Raw genomic sequence first — 18,377 nt, 5'->3', positions numbered from 1 at the left:
CCTGCTTCACATAAATTACCGTCAGAAGGCCTGGCCTTCATGAGAACAGCACTGTCTATGTAAACATCAGGAGGAAGCAGTTTATCAGAGCTCAAAGTGAGAAGCGAACGGTCTACGAGGGAAGGTTTGGGATTTCGAAGGATCTCATTCTCCAGAGCTGTGATCCAATCACGGAACAACACAACAAGCAGAGAAACAAAAGAAGAAGAACGAGTTGAGAGATAAAGACCAAACGGCCACAACTCTACCACCGAAAGACACAAATACATACTTTGAAAGTGTCTAGCATGCAAACTAGTCTAAATATTCATGCATAATGTCTGATACATTATGCATCATTATGTGTATCTTTAACTACTCACTGTCTATCAATTACATCCAGCATTCACTCTGAATACTTCATCAGGACACAATGGTGGTGACTGTGGGGATCCAACCAGCAACCTTCTGATTACCATAATTGATTAAATAAACGATTTGCTGTTCAGAACGTTTTTGATTCACCAAAATGAACACACACACACACACACACACACACACACACACACACACACACACACACACACACACACACTCTCTCTCTCTCTCTCACACACGCACTCACTCACACACTCTCTCTCTCTCGCACACGCACTCACTCACACACACACACACACTCTCTCTCACTCACTCTCACAAACGCACTCACTCACTCTCTCTCTCTCGCACACGCACTCACTCACACACACACACACACTCTCTCTCACTCACTCTCACAAACGCACTCACTCACTCTCTCTCTCTCGCACACGCACACACACACACACTCTCTCTCTCACTCACTCTCACAAACGCACTCACTCACTCTCTCTCTCTCTCGCACACGCACTCACTCACACACACACACACACACTCTCTCTCACAAACGCACTCACTCACTCTCTCTCTCGCACACGCACTCACTCACACACACACACACACACTCTCTCTCACAAACGCACTCACTCACTCTCTCTCTCTCTCGCACACGCACTCACTCACACACACACACACACACACACTCTCTCTCACTCTCACAAACGCACTCACTCTCACTCACTCACTCACTCAGACAAACGCACTCACTCTCTCTCTCTCTCTCTCTCTCTCACACACGCACTCACTCACTCACTCACTCTCTCTCTCACTCTGACAAACGCACTCACTCATTCTCTCTCTCTCTCTCTCTCTCACACACACGCACTCACTCACACACACACACACACACACTCTCTCTATTTCACTCACTCTGACAAACGCACTCACTCACTCTCTCTCTCTCTCTCTCACACACGCACTCACTCACACACACACACACACACACACACACACACACTCTCTCTCTCTCTCACTCACTCTCACAAACGCACTCACTCACTCTCTCGCACACGCACGCACGCACTCACTCACACACACACACACACACTCTCTCTCACTCACTCTCACAAACGCACTCACTCTCTCTCTCTCTCTCTCGCTCTCTCTCTCACGCACCTCGCGCTCTCTCACGCAAGTGCGCGCGCCCTCTCTCACACGCACGCCCTCTCTCGCACACACATATATATATTTCTCGGATTCTTTTTTCTATTGATTTTGGGGTGAAATGTGAGCTGGACGTGTTCTTGATAGGTTTCATAAGATTCAAATGTCCGATTCATCGAGTTCTCTGCCAAACATTTTTAGTTGTAAATATTATGGAGCATGACTAAAGACTCACTACAAACCAGTAATGGATCTATTGTTTTTGCAAACAGTCAAATCAGGCAAGCGTAGAGTAACAGGAATCCAGATCTACTAGAGGAAATGATTATACATCAATGATTCATAGAGACACAAAAGGCCACATGCAACGTGTGAAGGAACCTTGTTGTGTCTGTCTCAGCTGTAGTTTGACCTCTTCAGTCTGAGAGGTCATCCAGCGTGTCCGTTCCTCACACTCCAGGAGCTGAGCTTTCAACAGCGCACACTGCTGAACCTTCACAAAGACACAAACACTCACGCTTTACTATGAGCTGATCCTAAATACTGTACATTTCAACAGGAAAATAGATGTGGGGGTTTCTTCAACTTCAGGCAATTTTAACTCTGTGGACTTCTAGAAAGACTTATTTAAACATGTTTCACACTCTCAGCAGTTGATGTAATTTGTCTACAAACGAATTCTGAGGCGTGCGTAATAGAATTCCGTGCGTAATAGAATTCTGAGCCGTGCGTAATAGAATTCTGAGCCATTCTGAGCCGTGCGTAATAGAATTCCGTGCGTAATAGAATTCTGAGCCATGCGTAATAGAATTCCTTGCGTAATAGAATTCTGAGCCGTGCGTAATAGAATTCCGAGCCATTCTGAGCCGTGCGTAATAGAATTCTGAGCCATTATGAGCCGTGCGTAATAGAATTCTGAGCCTTTATGAGCCGTGCGTAATAGAATTCTGAGCCTTTATGAGCCGTGCGTAATAGAATTCTGAGCCGTGCGTAATAGAATTCTGAGCCATTCTGAGCCATGCGTAATAGAATTCTGAGCCATTCTGAGCCGTGCGTAATAGAATTCTGAGCCATGCGTAATAGAATTCCTTGCGTAATAGAATTCTGAGCCGTGCGTAATAGAATTCCGAGCTGTGCGTAATAGAATTCCGAGCCATTCTGAGCCGTGCGTAATAGAATTCTGAGCCTTTATGAGTCGTGCGTAATAGAATTCTGAGCCATTATGAGCCGTGCGTAATAGAATTCTGAGCCTTTATGAGCCGTGCGTAATAGAATTCTGAGCCTTTATGAGCCGTGCGTAATAGAATTCTGAGCCGTGCGTAATAGAATTCTGAGCCATTCTGAGCCATGCGTAATAGAATTCTGAGCCATTCTGAGCCGTGCGTAATAGAATTCTGAGCCATGCGTAATAGAATTCCTTGCGTAATAGAATTCCGAGCCGTGCGTAATAGAATTCTGAGCCATTCTGAGCCGTGCGTAATAGAATTCTGAGCCATTCTGAGCCGTGCGTAATAGAATTCCGAGCCTTGCGTAATAGAATTCCGAGCCATTCTGAGCCGTGCGTAATAGAATTCCTTGCGTAATAGAATTCTGAGCCGTGCGTAATAGAATTCCGAGCCGTGCGTAATAGAATTCCGAGCCATTCTGAGCCGTGCGTAATAGAATTCCGAGCCGTGCGTAATAGAATTCTAAGCCATTCTGAGCTGTGCGTAATAGAATTCTGAGCCGTGTGTAATAGAATTCTGAGCCGTGCGTAATAGAATTCCTTACGTAATAGAATTCCTTGCGTAATAGAATTCTGAGCCGTGCGTAATAGAATTCTGAGCCGTGCGTAATAGAATTCTGAGCCGTGCGTAATAGAATTCCTTGCGTAATAGAATTCTGAGCCGTGCGTAATAGAATTCTGAGCCGTGCGTAATAGAATTCCTTGCGTAATAGAATTCTGAGCCGTGCGTAATAGAATTCTGAGCCGTGCGTAATAGAATTCCGAGCCGTGCGTAATAGAATTCCTTCCGTAATAGAATTCCGAGCCGTGCGTAACAGAATTCAAATAAAATGTCCGACTCATTTGGGTTGCTAAGGCTCATTTCATAGCTAACATTTGATGCATCATAATTCCACACAATTAAATCATATTTTCACATTTATTTTGGACAAATTGCAGCTTGATTGGGAAATGACAGCCAATAATAAAAAGTGACATCTCTCTTGAAGTTTTGACTCATATTTCATGCTCTTCACTGACACTTTTGTCCACTTGGTTAACAAGTGAACTAACTTTTGACCAAACTGTATTACGGCAAAACGACGCCACTGTGAGACAGTCGTAATTTTGCAACATTCAATATAAATAATTTTCACACAATTAATATTAAATTGTGTTTATGTTTATTTCACTCTTTCTTCAGATGAGCATAAGTTTTGTTTTAAAAGTAACATGCTAATGTAATAATTAATAGTAACTAAATGTAATTTCATTGTTTAATATGGAAATCCTGAAGGCTAAAACAGTCAAATAAAAGACATTTGAAAAGTACCAAAAATAAATGATAAAAGGACTGAACCATAAAATGTACGGTCAATTCCTCAACACACATAGTGTCACTTAATGGAAGGACTTCAATAAAACAAATACCTAAAAACATGTCCTCAAGAGTTCAGACCCACCTCATACTGGAGCTGCTTGTGCAACACCTGTTTCTGTGTCTCGAACTCCTCCTTGTCCAGTCTGCGAGCCGTCTCGAGTCTCCTGAGCTCCGTCTGAAGTGCCAGCTGCTCTTTAGATGGTGCGCTGAGATCTAAACCAGCAGCACCAACACATCACACCTCATTACACATCATCATCACATCTGAATGAGTTTAAACACAGAATGTTACTATGTCACGATTGTGTATACGTATGATTACAAACATAATCAATGATTTCCCAGAAGTTGCATAATTCCCGCCAAGAGAGCAAAACCCAACGCACACAAACAGTGATGATTTTTGGGATCAATGGGTTTAAATTGCATATTTAGTCTGCATATGTTTGTTGTTATTTTTCACTCTTGGAATAGATGCACAAACAAACCTGCTAAAACATGATTGAGAAATGGAATCAGTTGCGGTTGTTGATTCACCACTTGGACCTGGAAAATTCAACATATCGGCTGTTTCGAATTGCAAAACAACACTTGATATAAATGAGCCCTACGTTTGACTCTCATTCTCATTTATGTCAAATGTGCATATTTGCATATGCAAATTGAGAAATTGACATGCAAATAAGCTCATAAAGGCATTAAATCTCAAAATATTACTGCTGCCATCTACTGGCTATTATTGTCATGACATGATTTTCAAGCCATGTTATTTATATTTTGTTCACCAGTAATTGTTCACTCATTTATGTCAAATGTGCTTATTTGCATATGCAAATTAATGGTACAATTGAGAAATTGACATGCAAATAAGCTCAAAGGCATAAAATAATAAAATAAAAGGTTATACCTTTGCTCTTTCAGGTCAAAAGTGACTGGGAGGACCACATTTGACATAAATGAGAATGTGCTAATTTGCATGTGTAAATAAGCGCATTTGACATAAATGAGAATGTGCTAATTTGCATATGCAAATAAGCACATTTGACATAAATGAGACTGTGACATATTGGAGGCAGATTGCTGGTGAACAAAATATAAATAACATGGCTTGAAAATCATGTCATGACAATAATAGCCAGCAGATGGCAGCAGTAATATTTTGAGATTTGATGCCTTTATGAGCTTATTTGCATGTCAATTTCTCAATTGTACCACTAATTTGCATATGCAAATAAGCACATTTATTAAACTTTAGTAAAACCTACACTTCTAGAAGTTGAAACATGAAGAAATAATAAGAATGTGACATATTGGAGGCAGATTGCTGCCACCTGGTGAACAAAATATAAATAACATGGCTTGAAAATCGTGTCATGACAATAATAGCCAGTAGATGGCAGCAGTGTTCTATGCAGCCCCCTACGGGGTAGTCCGATGGCTTGTTGTAACCTAATTTGACATTTTATCACAAGTTATGCATTTGGATATATATTTAAATGTTATCAAACTATTATTTGTCAAAGTTCAGCATTTTATTATTAACAGAAATGAACGGCAAACATCTGAAATTCAATTAGAGTTTAAAACAGAAGAATCAGAGTAAACATTTAGCAATTTCAAATTTTCTATCGCAAACACTTATTTGGCAAAGTCAGACAGGTGAACAGCAATAATGAACAACAATATATGCATGAAAAGAGCAAAGAGTAAACCATATAAAAACAGTAAATAATGATGCAATGGCTTTATGCGTTGTGTAGTTATGATGGCATGCATCTTGCAAATAAAATGTTTTTCTGTGCATTTTCTGCACACCATACTGGTTTTAATGTCAATATAGGTGATATATTGAATATTCACAACGTATTTGCGATAATTTTGCTAGAGATGTCAAATTAAGTGTCATCACTATCACACTATTATCTCTAGGGATGGGAACTGAGAACTAGTTCCATTAGAAAAACTTTAAGCTATGTTAGCAATTTTCGATGGAGCAATTTTTCTGCCCATGAGGACCCAGTTATAAAACACTCTGTCAATGTTCCCAGTATTGCTATTCACTGGCACAGAGAAAGTGTGAATGCTTCACCTTGTCTGAGTCTCTGGTTCTCCAGCTGGTTCTCCTCTATCTGTTGTCTCATGAGTGTAATATTTTTGTGCAGCTCGAGCGTTTCTCTCTTCAGCGCGGGATAATCACTCATGTTCTCCAGTCTCTCTCGGAGCAGATTGTTCTGTTGTGCTAACAGAGACGCCTGTGACCGCACCGACTCCAACTCAACCTGCAACAAAACAGTTCTCGGTTTTGTTCACGTCACGTACAGTGAAAGCTTCATTCACATACTGCACATCTTAAGAAGAACTCATTCATTCACACTGACCTTAGAATAAAAGTAGTATTTCCTTTAAGGGTTTGTAAAAAGCATTGTACATGGGCAAAATGACGCAAGTAATCCTAGCACTGATGTGCAAAGGCTATTCCATACTTTCATGCTTCTTGACGTGTTTACCTCTAAAAGTTTGCGTTCTGTTAAATGTCTCTCATGTTCTTCTGCTTTTGCATCAATAACTGCAGACTGTTTCTGCAGACGAAGCGTTTCTGCTGCAAATGGGAAAAGTCGACACTTAATCAACAATAACATTGACAGTACGGACTGATTAACACAATTAATTCCCTATAAACAAATAATAAATAATGCAACGCAGGTACACACTGATGATGATGTAATTAAATGCATGAATGTGTAATATTAACTGTATCTTTACACAAACACATACCTTTGTTCTTGTTCTCATTTTCAGTCAGCTGTTCGGTTCTCTTCACGTTATCTTCTCGGAGTTCCAGCTGGTATCTAAAATAACACAAATGTTCAGTTTGCAGTGAGTAGAGGTCGACTGATAATGGATTTTACCAATACCGATAACAAAGGTGGTGTAAAAGGCTTGATTTATTAAATGTTTCTTAGTCTTTTGTTACGGTGACATGCGCAGACAGAGGCTAAAATTTATACAAATATGAAGATATGGTGCATAATGTGGGACAAGCCCAAAACACACAAGAGACTCTTATTTTATTGCCTATATATTCAGCAGATGCGGTTTAATGAGGTTTATTATTATTCGTTGGCGACACGATGTTTGTGCTGACGTGGCACGTTTCCATACAGTTGCTTTTTCAATTCAGAAACACGTCATTATCCAATCAAAATAACAAAATATGCATTGAAGTGAGAATAAAAGTATCGATGAATGTGGTCAATAATGAAAGACGTACATTTTTGCAGATAACTTAGTTCCAAAAGCAAATATCGGCACAGATTAATCGGTAAAACCGATATCTCTAGCAGTGATATCTATAAATAGGATTTTTACATAACAGAGAGAAAGCACGCAAGCTAATTGACTTTTAATCATGTGTTGGATATGAATTATTGATATCTGTAATTATATTTTCACTAGTTAAAATGCCAATTCTTTCTAATTTCTCCTGATTTAAAAATAGCCAATTCCCACTACTTAGCAGGTCCTCGTGGTGACGTGGATACTCGCTTCAATCCTTGTGGTGGAGGACAAGTCTCAGTTGCGTCCGCTTCTGAGACCGTCAATCACGCGCATCTGATCACGTGACTCGTTGTGCATGATGCCGCGGAGACTCACAGCATGTGGAGGCTCATGCTACTCTCCACGATCCACACACAACTCACCACACGCCCCATTGAGAGAACCACTAATCACCACCACGAGGAGGTTACCCCATGTGACTCTACCCTCCCTAGCAACCGGGACAATTTGGTTGCTAAGGAGACCTGACTGGAGTCACTCAGCACACGCCCCACCGAGAGCGAGAACCACATTATAGCGACCACGAGGAGGTTACCCCATGTGACTCTACCCTCCCTAGCAACCGGGCCAATTTGGTTGCTAAGGAGACCTGACTGGAGTCACTCAGCACGCCCTGGATTCAAACTCACGACTCCAGGTGCGATAGTCAGCGTCAATACTCGCAGAGATACCCAGACCCCTTAAAATGCCAATTCTTGATATCAGGACTAGTAAAATATTTTGTGGATAGTGGGGCAGGCCAAGCGTTAGGGTTACCCCTAGGGTTAGGGTTACCCTAACCCTAACAGCCCCAATTCTCCTAGATGGAACACTTGGACACAGTTTTTCTTGGTTGTTGGCAGATAGGATGTCCCAAGCTTCTTGGAGAATTCCCCACAGTTCTTGTGTCACAATCTTCAATTGTGTTCAGCAGAAGAAAGAAAGTCACACACAGCCGGGATGGCATGAGGGTGAGTAAACGATGAGAGAATTTTCATTTTTGGGTGAACCATGCCACTTCCACCGTCTCATTGCATATCCTGATCAGAAATATGAATTAACTTTTACAAGAGCGCCATCTGCAGGTCTGATGAACATCAGTCATAAACGAGGTTTCAATTAAAAATGTGGAAATGTATGTGTGACTAGGAGGAGGGCGAGGCCAGGCCGTGATGGAGCACGCCGCTGAATCAGCTGATCAGAGAGAGAGAGAGAGAGAGAGAGAGACACACACTGCCGCGTTGCATGTGTGCCTGTGTATGTTTTATGTCGAGTTTCTTATGAAACATTATGTTTACAGTTCAGCCTGTGCCCGCCTCCTCCTTGCCCATCCTTATACTGTTACAGTATTGTAAAGTATAATTGCGATGCTCCAAGACAACATTTGAGCTCACTTCATCAACTCGCTCTTCAGTTTCTGATTGAATGAGTCTTCCATGCTCTTCACAGACAGTTCTCTCCTCCGAAGAACATCATCCATGCTCGTCACCTTCTCCTCGTGTAGCTTACGTGTCCTGTCAAGAGATTCAAATCATTTTCAGGGGTATTATATGCATGATTTTGGCATCTAATGAATGATAATAGCAGTTTCGAGGGACTCTAGTATAACAGTACAAACCCAGTTATTACTCACTTGTCAAAGTCTTCCACTCTCTGTTTTAGTTCTGCCTCTCTGCTCCTCACCGTTTCAATGTCGTTCAGCAGCGCTTGTCTTTGAGCATAAATCTCCTTCTCCACTATCTGAAGTGGACAGAAGATCGGAGGTGTAAGAGTTGGAGCGAAATGAAGTTAGTTATTACTCGGTGACCGTGTGGAGGCTTCGTACCTCCTGTTGTTTCTGTAATCGCTCAATGGCGTTTCTCTCTCGACTCATCAGCGCCTCCGATTTGTGCTCATACGTTCTCTCCATGTCCCGTCTCAGCTCTAGGATTTCCTTACGAGATTTCTCTTGCTCCTCTCTCTTCACCTTTGTGATCTCTGCATCCATAAAGTGCTGCAGCTGCATTATGATGGAGAAAACAAACACTGCATCACAATTCATCATCATCATCATCATCATCATCATGTGTGCAAATCCTGTATATGAAGGACTTGGATGAGATCATGTGATCTAAAACGATTACGCCGTGACAACGAGCAAAGCCACGTACAGTTACTAGAAAAGGAAAGAAACAGTTTGAAGGTTATGTATGTATTATGTAGTTATACATGAAATAAAATGTTGCACAACAGAGCCACACAGTATTAATGAAAACATTAACGAAAAAGAGAAATCTGATTACCTGTGGCACAAGGCTGCTATGGCTGAATCACAACATGCTGATAAATCACTTGCATATGTGTTATTGCTTACAAATAATAATAATATTAATAATAAACCAACCATTTAAAATGATATAATGGTTATTATGAGTATTATTGCTACTTTTGGAATATTACAATTTTATGCAGCAGATATATTTTTCTGTCTTCAATTTCACGCATCCAGTTGAATAGAGCGGTCATTTAAGGGGGACTTTTATTTTGACAGAACTGTGAGTTCTTCCTGTTTTTGACGGGTTAGTTATATCAAGCTTCCCATTAATGCTGGGATAATCCCTTCGTGACTCTCGAGCTGAAATCTCCGAGCTGCACCGGAGGAGTGTATTTAAGTGTTAACAGCCGTTTATACTCCAAACACACTGCATGAATATTAAGCACCAGTAGTGTGTGTTGCGTTTGTGCGCGTGTGTGTGCAATGCGTATGACACAGCGGCACCTCATTCATTCTGTAGCGCGCAGCGCATTTGATTGTATATTATTTCGTTTAATTAAATCCTTCTATTGTTTAATGATCACACTTGGCCATATCCAGAGGTTTTTATTTAATTTAATTTTCAATTCGTCATTGATTTCATCTCAAAACTGTCACATCTCGTATCATTTTCCTAATGACAGCATACGGTAATATGGTACCGATACTAGCAACAAGATGATATCATACCGTTTACATTTTAATGGTATCGCGATACTTCATTAGTACCGGTAAACCGTGCAATCCTAATGTATATAGATTTTTTTTCTTCATATTTAAATTTTTTCCCACCTAAAATAATTCCACCTAAAAACAAATAAAAATAAATAAATCTGTTTACAATTTTATTTGTAAAATATGACAAAAAGAATCTTTAGTTTTGTTAAATGTCACTAGAATTCTAATTAACACATTAGGAAAAAAACTAATTTTCATTGAATATCATGTTTTGCTAACAAACACATCACATTACTGAAGTAAAATCAGTTGTGAATGATGTCATGCTTACAGCTGCTACATTTCCTATAAGAAAGGTCCATGGATATATGTTAGCGGACCAGGTGTCGGAGATACAGACCTTTGCATTCAGCTCCACCTGAGCTTGCTCGTGGATCTCCTTCCTGTATTCTGCGAGCTTTGCCTCAACTGACGCCCAGCGGTCTCCTCTGTGTCGAATACCTTCATACTCCTCATCAATCAACTGCATCTTCTCAACTGCAAACCATGTCAACATGACGTGAGAGTTTGTTGAAAATGTTCAAATGAACAATAAAGTAGCTGGTGGGTAAAACATAAAGCAAAGATCTGCAGCCTTTTTATGTCTTTTCTGCACTGACTTTGGGGTAAAACTTTCTGAATGGATTTAAATGTGTTAAACAGAGCTGAAAATAATACACTCCTATTGGCAGCTGAAAACAGAATGAATTAGGCAAAATACGGAGTGGTGGTGGCGTAGTGGGCTAAAGCACAGAACTTGTAATCAGGAGGTTGCTGGTTCTATCCCCACAAACACCACCATTGTGTCCTCGAGCAAGTCTCTTAACTCCAGGTTGCTAGTGTCCCTGTAATAAGTGCACAGTATAAAAGCGTCTGCCAAAATGCATGTATGTAATGTAAATAAATGTACTTTACCCTTAAATGCATGGGTGTTTCACCAAACATCACTACACACCTCGGGTCTTTAATGACCCGGCTCTTACTGTATATCGGTCACAAATGGAAATACAAAATGCCAAAATAGTGTCCAATTTTCAAAACATTTTCAAGACAATTAGAAAATAAAACAATGGAATATATTCACACAGTCTAAATAGACGCACAACTCACAATATTGCAGAAGTACACCCAAAATGACAATATCCAAATCATACTGTTCATGTGTTAAACTTGCTATAGTTTACTTCCACATTGCTTCTTCGCACAATAGCAATGTTAAATGTAAATCAAATCAATCACTGAAACAACAGCGCCACCTTGAGTAAGAAATGGCCTGTATAATGTGTGTGTACACGCGTCTGAGATCCTGATAATTCTCCATTTTCACACGGAAAATAAACGTGATATAGTCGTAATTTGTCTGGCAATAAACAAAGAAATACTGTATATATATATATCTTGTGATATTAAACTTGTATTGATGTGAAATAATCATAAAAATACGACTTATGGAATTGCAAAAAAAAATAAAAACGTAATTAATGATACACTTAGTAATTAAGCGGTTATAAAAAATACATTTTTAGCAATTTTGCACTTTTTTTTTTTGCTATATTATTTAGAAGAAAAAGGTTGAGAAATACTAAAAGAGGTGTCGGCATAACTCCCCCCGAAAAAAATGGATGAGGTACAGCGGGTGGAATGAGGTCCCAGGTCACTATCCATTAAAGGGTTGAAGGAATAATTCAGATTATCAGTGAATAATGACTTTGTTGGACTACATTTACGTAACTTTCATGATAAATGATGACAGAATTGTCTTCGTCCTACCGAGAGATTCTTTATGTGCTGGTGTAGAGGTGGTCTGCGTTGATGTATCACAGCGCTCTCTAGAAACATGATGGTCGGTCAACTCTGTGAGGAGACTCAACAAGAACCCTGTAGGGAAAAATCCATCTTCATTATGATGGTCATCACAGAGATGGTACAGCCGATTCAAAGTGAAACGCCATTAAAGTTCTCATCTCAATCCGGTTGCCGGAGGACGAGTCTCAGTTGCCTCCATGTCTGAGACCGTCAATCCGCGAATCTGATCACGTGACTCGTTGTGCATGACACCGCGGAGACTCACAGCATGTGGAGGCTCATGCTACTCTCCGCGATCCACACACAACTCACCACACGCCCCATTGAGAGAACCACTAATCACCACCACGAGGAGGTTACCCCATGTGACTCTACCCTCCCTAGCAACCGGGCCAATGTGGTTGCTAAGGAGACCTGACTGGAGTCACTCAACACACCTTGGATTCAAACTCACGACTCCAGGTGTGATAGTCAGCGTCAATACTCGCTGAGATACACAGCGCCCCAATAATGTGATTTAATAACAAAGTACTTTAATTATATAACTTACCTTTCTCTCCCTTCTGGATATTTGAGATCTGTTCACACATGAAAGCATAAGAAAGAACCGAACATGTTAAAGAAAGGCAATGGCTAATTCTACTGTCATTACACGGAACAAATAGATGTTTAATTACCAGCGCTTTATATAAAGGCAAATGAGGGCTGATTTTGATTAGCTGAAGAAGATCTCTGGTTGACAACACCTTGAAGTCAAACAAACAAGCAAACTGTCATCGACAAATCTACAAGGAACTTTATTATAATGTGTATGTAGCCACATCAAATCACCTTGTCTTTGTTCATTCCACTCTCTGGATAGAAGACAGACAGTGTGTAGTCATATCCCACACTCCGCAGGTGATCTATGACGACGGAGTTGCATGCAGACACTAACACAGAGTCAGTGTGAGCCGCAGCTGGTCTGAGAACAGTCTCTCCTCGACGCGCCGGCTGCTGCAGCTCCTGGATGAGCTGATTCCGGAGCTGCGTCTGGGTAACAGACAGAGCAAAATATAGGAAAAACATGAGACGTATTATTGTCTACTTTTGCCGTTGAAATGTAAACAGGTATAAGCACAACACTTGCTAAGCCGGTAAGAACGACAGTAATAGGTGTGGTTACATTCAACGTGAAAAGGGCAAAAACATGCTTTTACATCTAAATAATATTGGCATATGTGCATTTATCGTAAGGTCAGAGGTCATGATTTTTGTATCCTTGCACCAGTCACCTTCAGCATGCTCACTGAGGACTTTCAGACATTAAAGTGGGATTTGTGTCATCTTGGACTTACAGTGACACCTAGTGGCTTGGATGCAGAATAATTTAAATCAATAGATTTAAGTTTCAGAAGCTATTGCAGAAATGTAGTATACACAGTCAGTCATGATTACTTTAATAAGGGAGTGAATATGTCCAATAACAGGACGGTTACTGAGATTAAGCAAGTAGTATTCGGGTGGTCATTTGACTGTAACATGTGCGGACCCTCTCCATGTAGAATAAAACAGCTTTTATAAGGTTACTGATATGATTGGAGTCTCATGAGTGCTCATGATTTCCTACATATATTACTGTGCAAAAGTCTTAGGCACTTCAGATGTTTCACAATATTTATATCTTCAGCTTTATATAGGGAAATATAAATGTTGGACCCTCAACAGATGGCATTGCCCACCACAGAGCCACAGAGATACAGACAAACTAGCAGATAGATAAATAAAATAGTATTTCAATAAATAAACAGACAGACAGATAGATAAATAGACAGACAAACAAACAAACAAACAAATAACATATTTAAATAAATAAATAAACAGACAGACAGATATTTTAACATTTTGAGCCATTTCATTGATTTTTCGGCAGACAGACAGATAGATAGACAGAACAGAAATAGCGACTGACAGACAGATAGATAGACAGAACAGAAATAGCGACTGACAGAAAGACAGACAGATAGAAATAGTGACTGACAGACAGGCAGATAGACAGACAGTCAGAAAGAAATAGTGACTGACAGACAGACAGACAGATAGAAATAGTGACTGACAGACAGGCAGATAGACAGACAGTCAGAAAGAAATAGTGACTGACAGACAGGCAGATAGACAGACAGACAGAACAGAACAGAAATAGCGACTGACAGACAGACAGACAGATAGACAGACAGTCAGAAAGAAATAGTGACTGACAGACAGGCAGATAGACAGACAGACAGAACAGAAATAGTGACAGACAGACAGATATTTTGACATTTTGAGCCATTTCGTTGATTTTTCAGCAGATAGACACAGAGAGACAGACAGGCAGATAGATAGAAATAGTGACAGACAGGCAGATAGATAGAAATAGTGACAGGCAGATAGATAGAAATAGTGACTGACTGACAGACAGACAGATAGACAGAAATAGTGACAGACAGATAGATAGAAATAGTGACAGACAGATAGATAGAAATAGTGACAGAAAGACAGATAGATAGATAGATAGAAATAGTGACTGACAGACAGACAGAAATAATGACAGACAGATAGATAGAAATAGTGACAGACAGACAGACAGACAGACAGACAGATAGAAATAGTGACTGACAGACAGACAGATAGAAATAGTGACAGACAGACAGATAGAAATAGTGACAGACAGACAGATAGAAATAGTGACAGACAGACAGACAGACAGACAGACAGAGTGACAGACAGACAGACAGAAATAGTGACAGACAGATAGATAGAAATAGTGACAGACAGACAGATAGAAATAGTGACTGACAGACAGAGAGAAATAGTGACTGACAGACAGACAGATAGATATAGTGACAGACAGACAGACAGATAGATAGAAATAGTGACAGACAGACAGATAGTTAGATATAGTGACAGACAGATAGATAGATAGAAATAGTGACAGACAGATAGATAGATAGAAATAGTGACTGACAGACAGATAGATAGATAGATAGATAGATAGATAGATAGATAGATAGATAGAAATAGTGACAGACAGACAGACAGATAGAAATAGTGACAGACAGACAGACAGACAGAAATAGTGACAGACAGACAGACAGAAATAGTGACAGACAGAAATAGTGACAGACAGACAGATAGAAATAGTGACTGACAGACAGACAGAGAGAAATAGTGACTGACAGACAGACAGATAGATATAGTGACAGACAGACAGACAGATAGATAGAAATAGTGACAGACAGACAGATAGTTAGAAATAGTGACAGACAGACAGATAGTTAGAAATAGTGACAGACAGACAGATAGATAGATAGATAGAAATAGTGACTGACAGACAGACAGAGAGAAATAGTGACTGACAGACAGACAGATAGATATAGTGACAGACAGACAGACAGACAGATAGATAGAAATAGTGACAGACAGACAGATAGTTAGAAATAGTGACAGACAGACAGATAGATAGATAGATAGATAGATAGAAATAGTGACAGACAGACAGACAGATAGATAGATAGAAATAGTGACAGACAGATAGATAGATAGAAATAGTGACAGGCAGATAGATAGATAGATAGAAATAGTGACAGACAGACAGATAGATAGAAATAGTGACTGACAGACAGATAGATAGATAGAAATAGTGACAGACAGACAGACAGATAGAAATAGTGACTGACAGACAGACAGAAATAGTGACAGACAGAAATAGTGACAGACAGATAGATAGAAATAGTGACAGACAGACAGATAGAAATAGTGACTGACAGACAGAGAGAAATAGTGACAGACAGACAGACAGATAGATAGAAATAGTGACAGACAGATAGATAGATAGATAGATAGAAATAGTGACAGACAGATAGATAGATAGAAATAGTGACTGACAGACAGATAGATAGATAGAAATAGTGACAGACAGACAGACAGATAGAAATAGTGACTGACAGACAGACAGAAATAGTGACAGACAGAAATAGTGACAGACAGATAGATAGAAATAGTGACAGACAGACAGATAGAAATAGTGACTGACAGACAGAGAGAAATAGTGACAGACAGACAGACAGATAGAAATAGTGACAGACAGATAGATAGAAATAGTGACAGACAGACAGACAGAAATAGTGACAGACAGACAGACAGATAGAAATAGTGACAGACAGACAGACAGATAGATAGAAATAGTGACAGACAGACAGATAGAAATAGTGACTGACAGACAGACAGATAGAAATAGTGACAGACAGACAGACAGACAGATAGATAGATAGAAATAGTGACTGACAGATAGACAGAAATAGTGACTGACAGATAGATAGAAATAGTGACAGACAGACAGATAGAAATAGTGACAGACAGACAGACAGATAGAAATAGTGACTGACAGATAGATAGATAGAAATAGTGACAGACAGATAGAAATAGTGACAGACAGACAGACAGATAGAAATAGTGACAGACAGATAGATAGAAATAGTGACAGAAAGACAGAAATAGTGACTGACAGACAGATAGATAGAAATAGTGACAGACAGACAGACAGATAGATAGAAATAGTGACTGACAGACAGACAGACAGATAGAAATAGTGACTGACAGATAGACAGATAGATAGAAATAGTGACTGACAGATAGACAGATAGATAGATAGAAATAGTGACAGACAGATAGAAATAGTGACAGACAGACAGACAGATAGAAATAGTGACAGACAGATAGATAGAAATAGTGACAGACAGATAGACAGATAGATAGACAGATAGATAGATAGAAATAGTGACAGACAGATAGAAATAGTGACAGACAGACAGACAGATAGAAATAGTGACAGACAGATAGATAGATAGAAATAGTGACAGACAGACAGATAGATAGAAATAGTGACAGACAGATAGATAGAAATAGTGACAGACAGATAGATAGAAATAGTGACAGAAAGACAGACAGATAGATAGATAGATAGATAGATAGATAGATAGATAGATAGATAGATAGATAGATAGAAATAGTGACAGACAGATAGAAATAGTGACAGACAGACAGACAGATAGAAATAGTGACTGACAGATACATAGAAATAGTGACAGACAGACAGACAGATAGATAGAAATAGTGACTGACAGACAGACAGACAGATAGAAATAGTGACTGACAGATAGACAGATAGAAATAGTGACAGACAGATAGAAATAGTGACAGACAGATAGATAGAAATAGTGACAGACAGACAGACAGACAGATAGAAATAGTGACAGACAGATAGATAGAAATAGTGACAGACAGATAGATAGAAATAGTGACAGAAAGACAGATAGATAGATAGATAGATAGATAGATAGATAGATAGATAGATAGATAGACAGATAGATAGATAGATAGAAATAGTGACTGACAGACAGATAGATAGATAGATACTTTGTCATTTTTAATCATTTCTGTTCATTGTGAGTCATTTCTTGTAATTTTGTTGATTTATCGACAGACAGACAGACAGATAGAAATAGTGACTGACAGATAGACAGATAGAAATAGTGACAGACAGATAGAAATAGTGACAGACAGATAGAAATAGTGACAGACAGACAGACAGACAGATAGAAATAGTGACAGACAGATAGATAGAAATAGTGACAGACAGATAATAGAAATAGTGACAGAAAGACAGATAGATAGATAGATAGATAGATAGATAGATAGATAGATAGATAGATAGATACAGTAGATAGATAGAAATAGTGACTGACAGACACATAGATAGATAGATACTTTGTCATTTTTAATCATTTCTGTTCATTGTGAGTCATTTCTTGTAATTTTGTTGATTTATCGACAGACAGACAGACAGAGAGAGAGACAGACAGACAGACAGACAGACAGATTTATAGGTAGATGTCTGTCACCTTCAGTGTGTCCAGAACTCCGCGGCTCTTGAAGGTCTGATACAGCTTCTGTCGCATCTCATCCGGAGACAAACTCTCCTCTTTCCTCACAGACATCTTCATGTAACTCGATCAATCGACGATGCTCCTCTTTAAAGCGCCGTTTCTAACTGCCAACAAACTGTTGAACTTCCGGCTTTGTCTTGATCACGTGGTGCATATCCTCTCATCTCATTGGCTGTTTGTCAGAGCACCGGA

At 39.6% G+C, this 18,377-nt stretch overlaps 1 protein-coding gene across 3 annotated transcripts in view; it reads right to left on the bottom strand.

Annotated features, from left to right (window-relative positions):
• ofd1 (OFD1 centriole and centriolar satellite protein) overlaps positions 1-18,332 on the bottom strand; it is a 25,921-nt gene extending 7,589 nt beyond the window's left edge. For all 3 annotated transcript variants that reach the window (XM_052148470.1, XM_052148471.1, XM_052148472.1), the window contains exons 1-15: positions 18,141-18,332; positions 13,051-13,251; positions 12,897-12,965; positions 12,770-12,797; positions 12,184-12,291; positions 10,775-10,911; positions 9,229-9,402; positions 9,037-9,143; positions 8,798-8,917; positions 6,861-6,934; positions 6,593-6,684; positions 6,175-6,364; positions 4,168-4,298; positions 1,882-1,993; positions 1-157 (exon numbers count right to left, since the gene is read on the bottom strand). The exon at positions 1-157 is cut by the window's left edge and continues 392 nt beyond it. In XM_052148470.1, the coding sequence (XP_052004430.1) occupies positions 1-157; positions 1,882-1,993; positions 4,168-4,298; positions 6,175-6,364; positions 6,593-6,684; positions 6,861-6,934; positions 8,798-8,917; positions 9,037-9,143; positions 9,229-9,402; positions 10,775-10,911; positions 12,184-12,291; positions 12,770-12,797; positions 12,897-12,965; positions 13,051-13,251; positions 18,141-18,242 (1,802 nt within the window). In that variant the 5' untranslated portion in view covers positions 18,243-18,332. The remainder of the gene's footprint in view (positions 158-1,881; positions 1,994-4,167; positions 4,299-6,174; positions 6,365-6,592; positions 6,685-6,860; positions 6,935-8,797; positions 8,918-9,036; positions 9,144-9,228; positions 9,403-10,774; positions 10,912-12,183; positions 12,292-12,769; positions 12,798-12,896; positions 12,966-13,050; positions 13,252-18,140) is intronic.
• Between the last annotated feature and the right edge of the window lie 45 nt (positions 18,333-18,377).

This window comes from Xyrauchen texanus, chromosome 18, assembly GCF_025860055.1.
Source record: "Xyrauchen texanus isolate HMW12.3.18 chromosome 18, RBS_HiC_50CHRs, whole genome shotgun sequence".
Taxonomy (NCBI): domain Eukaryota; kingdom Metazoa; phylum Chordata; class Actinopteri; order Cypriniformes; family Catostomidae; genus Xyrauchen; species Xyrauchen texanus.
The sequence above is the reverse complement of the archived record's forward strand: the minus strand, read 5'-3'. Positions and strand labels throughout refer to the sequence as shown.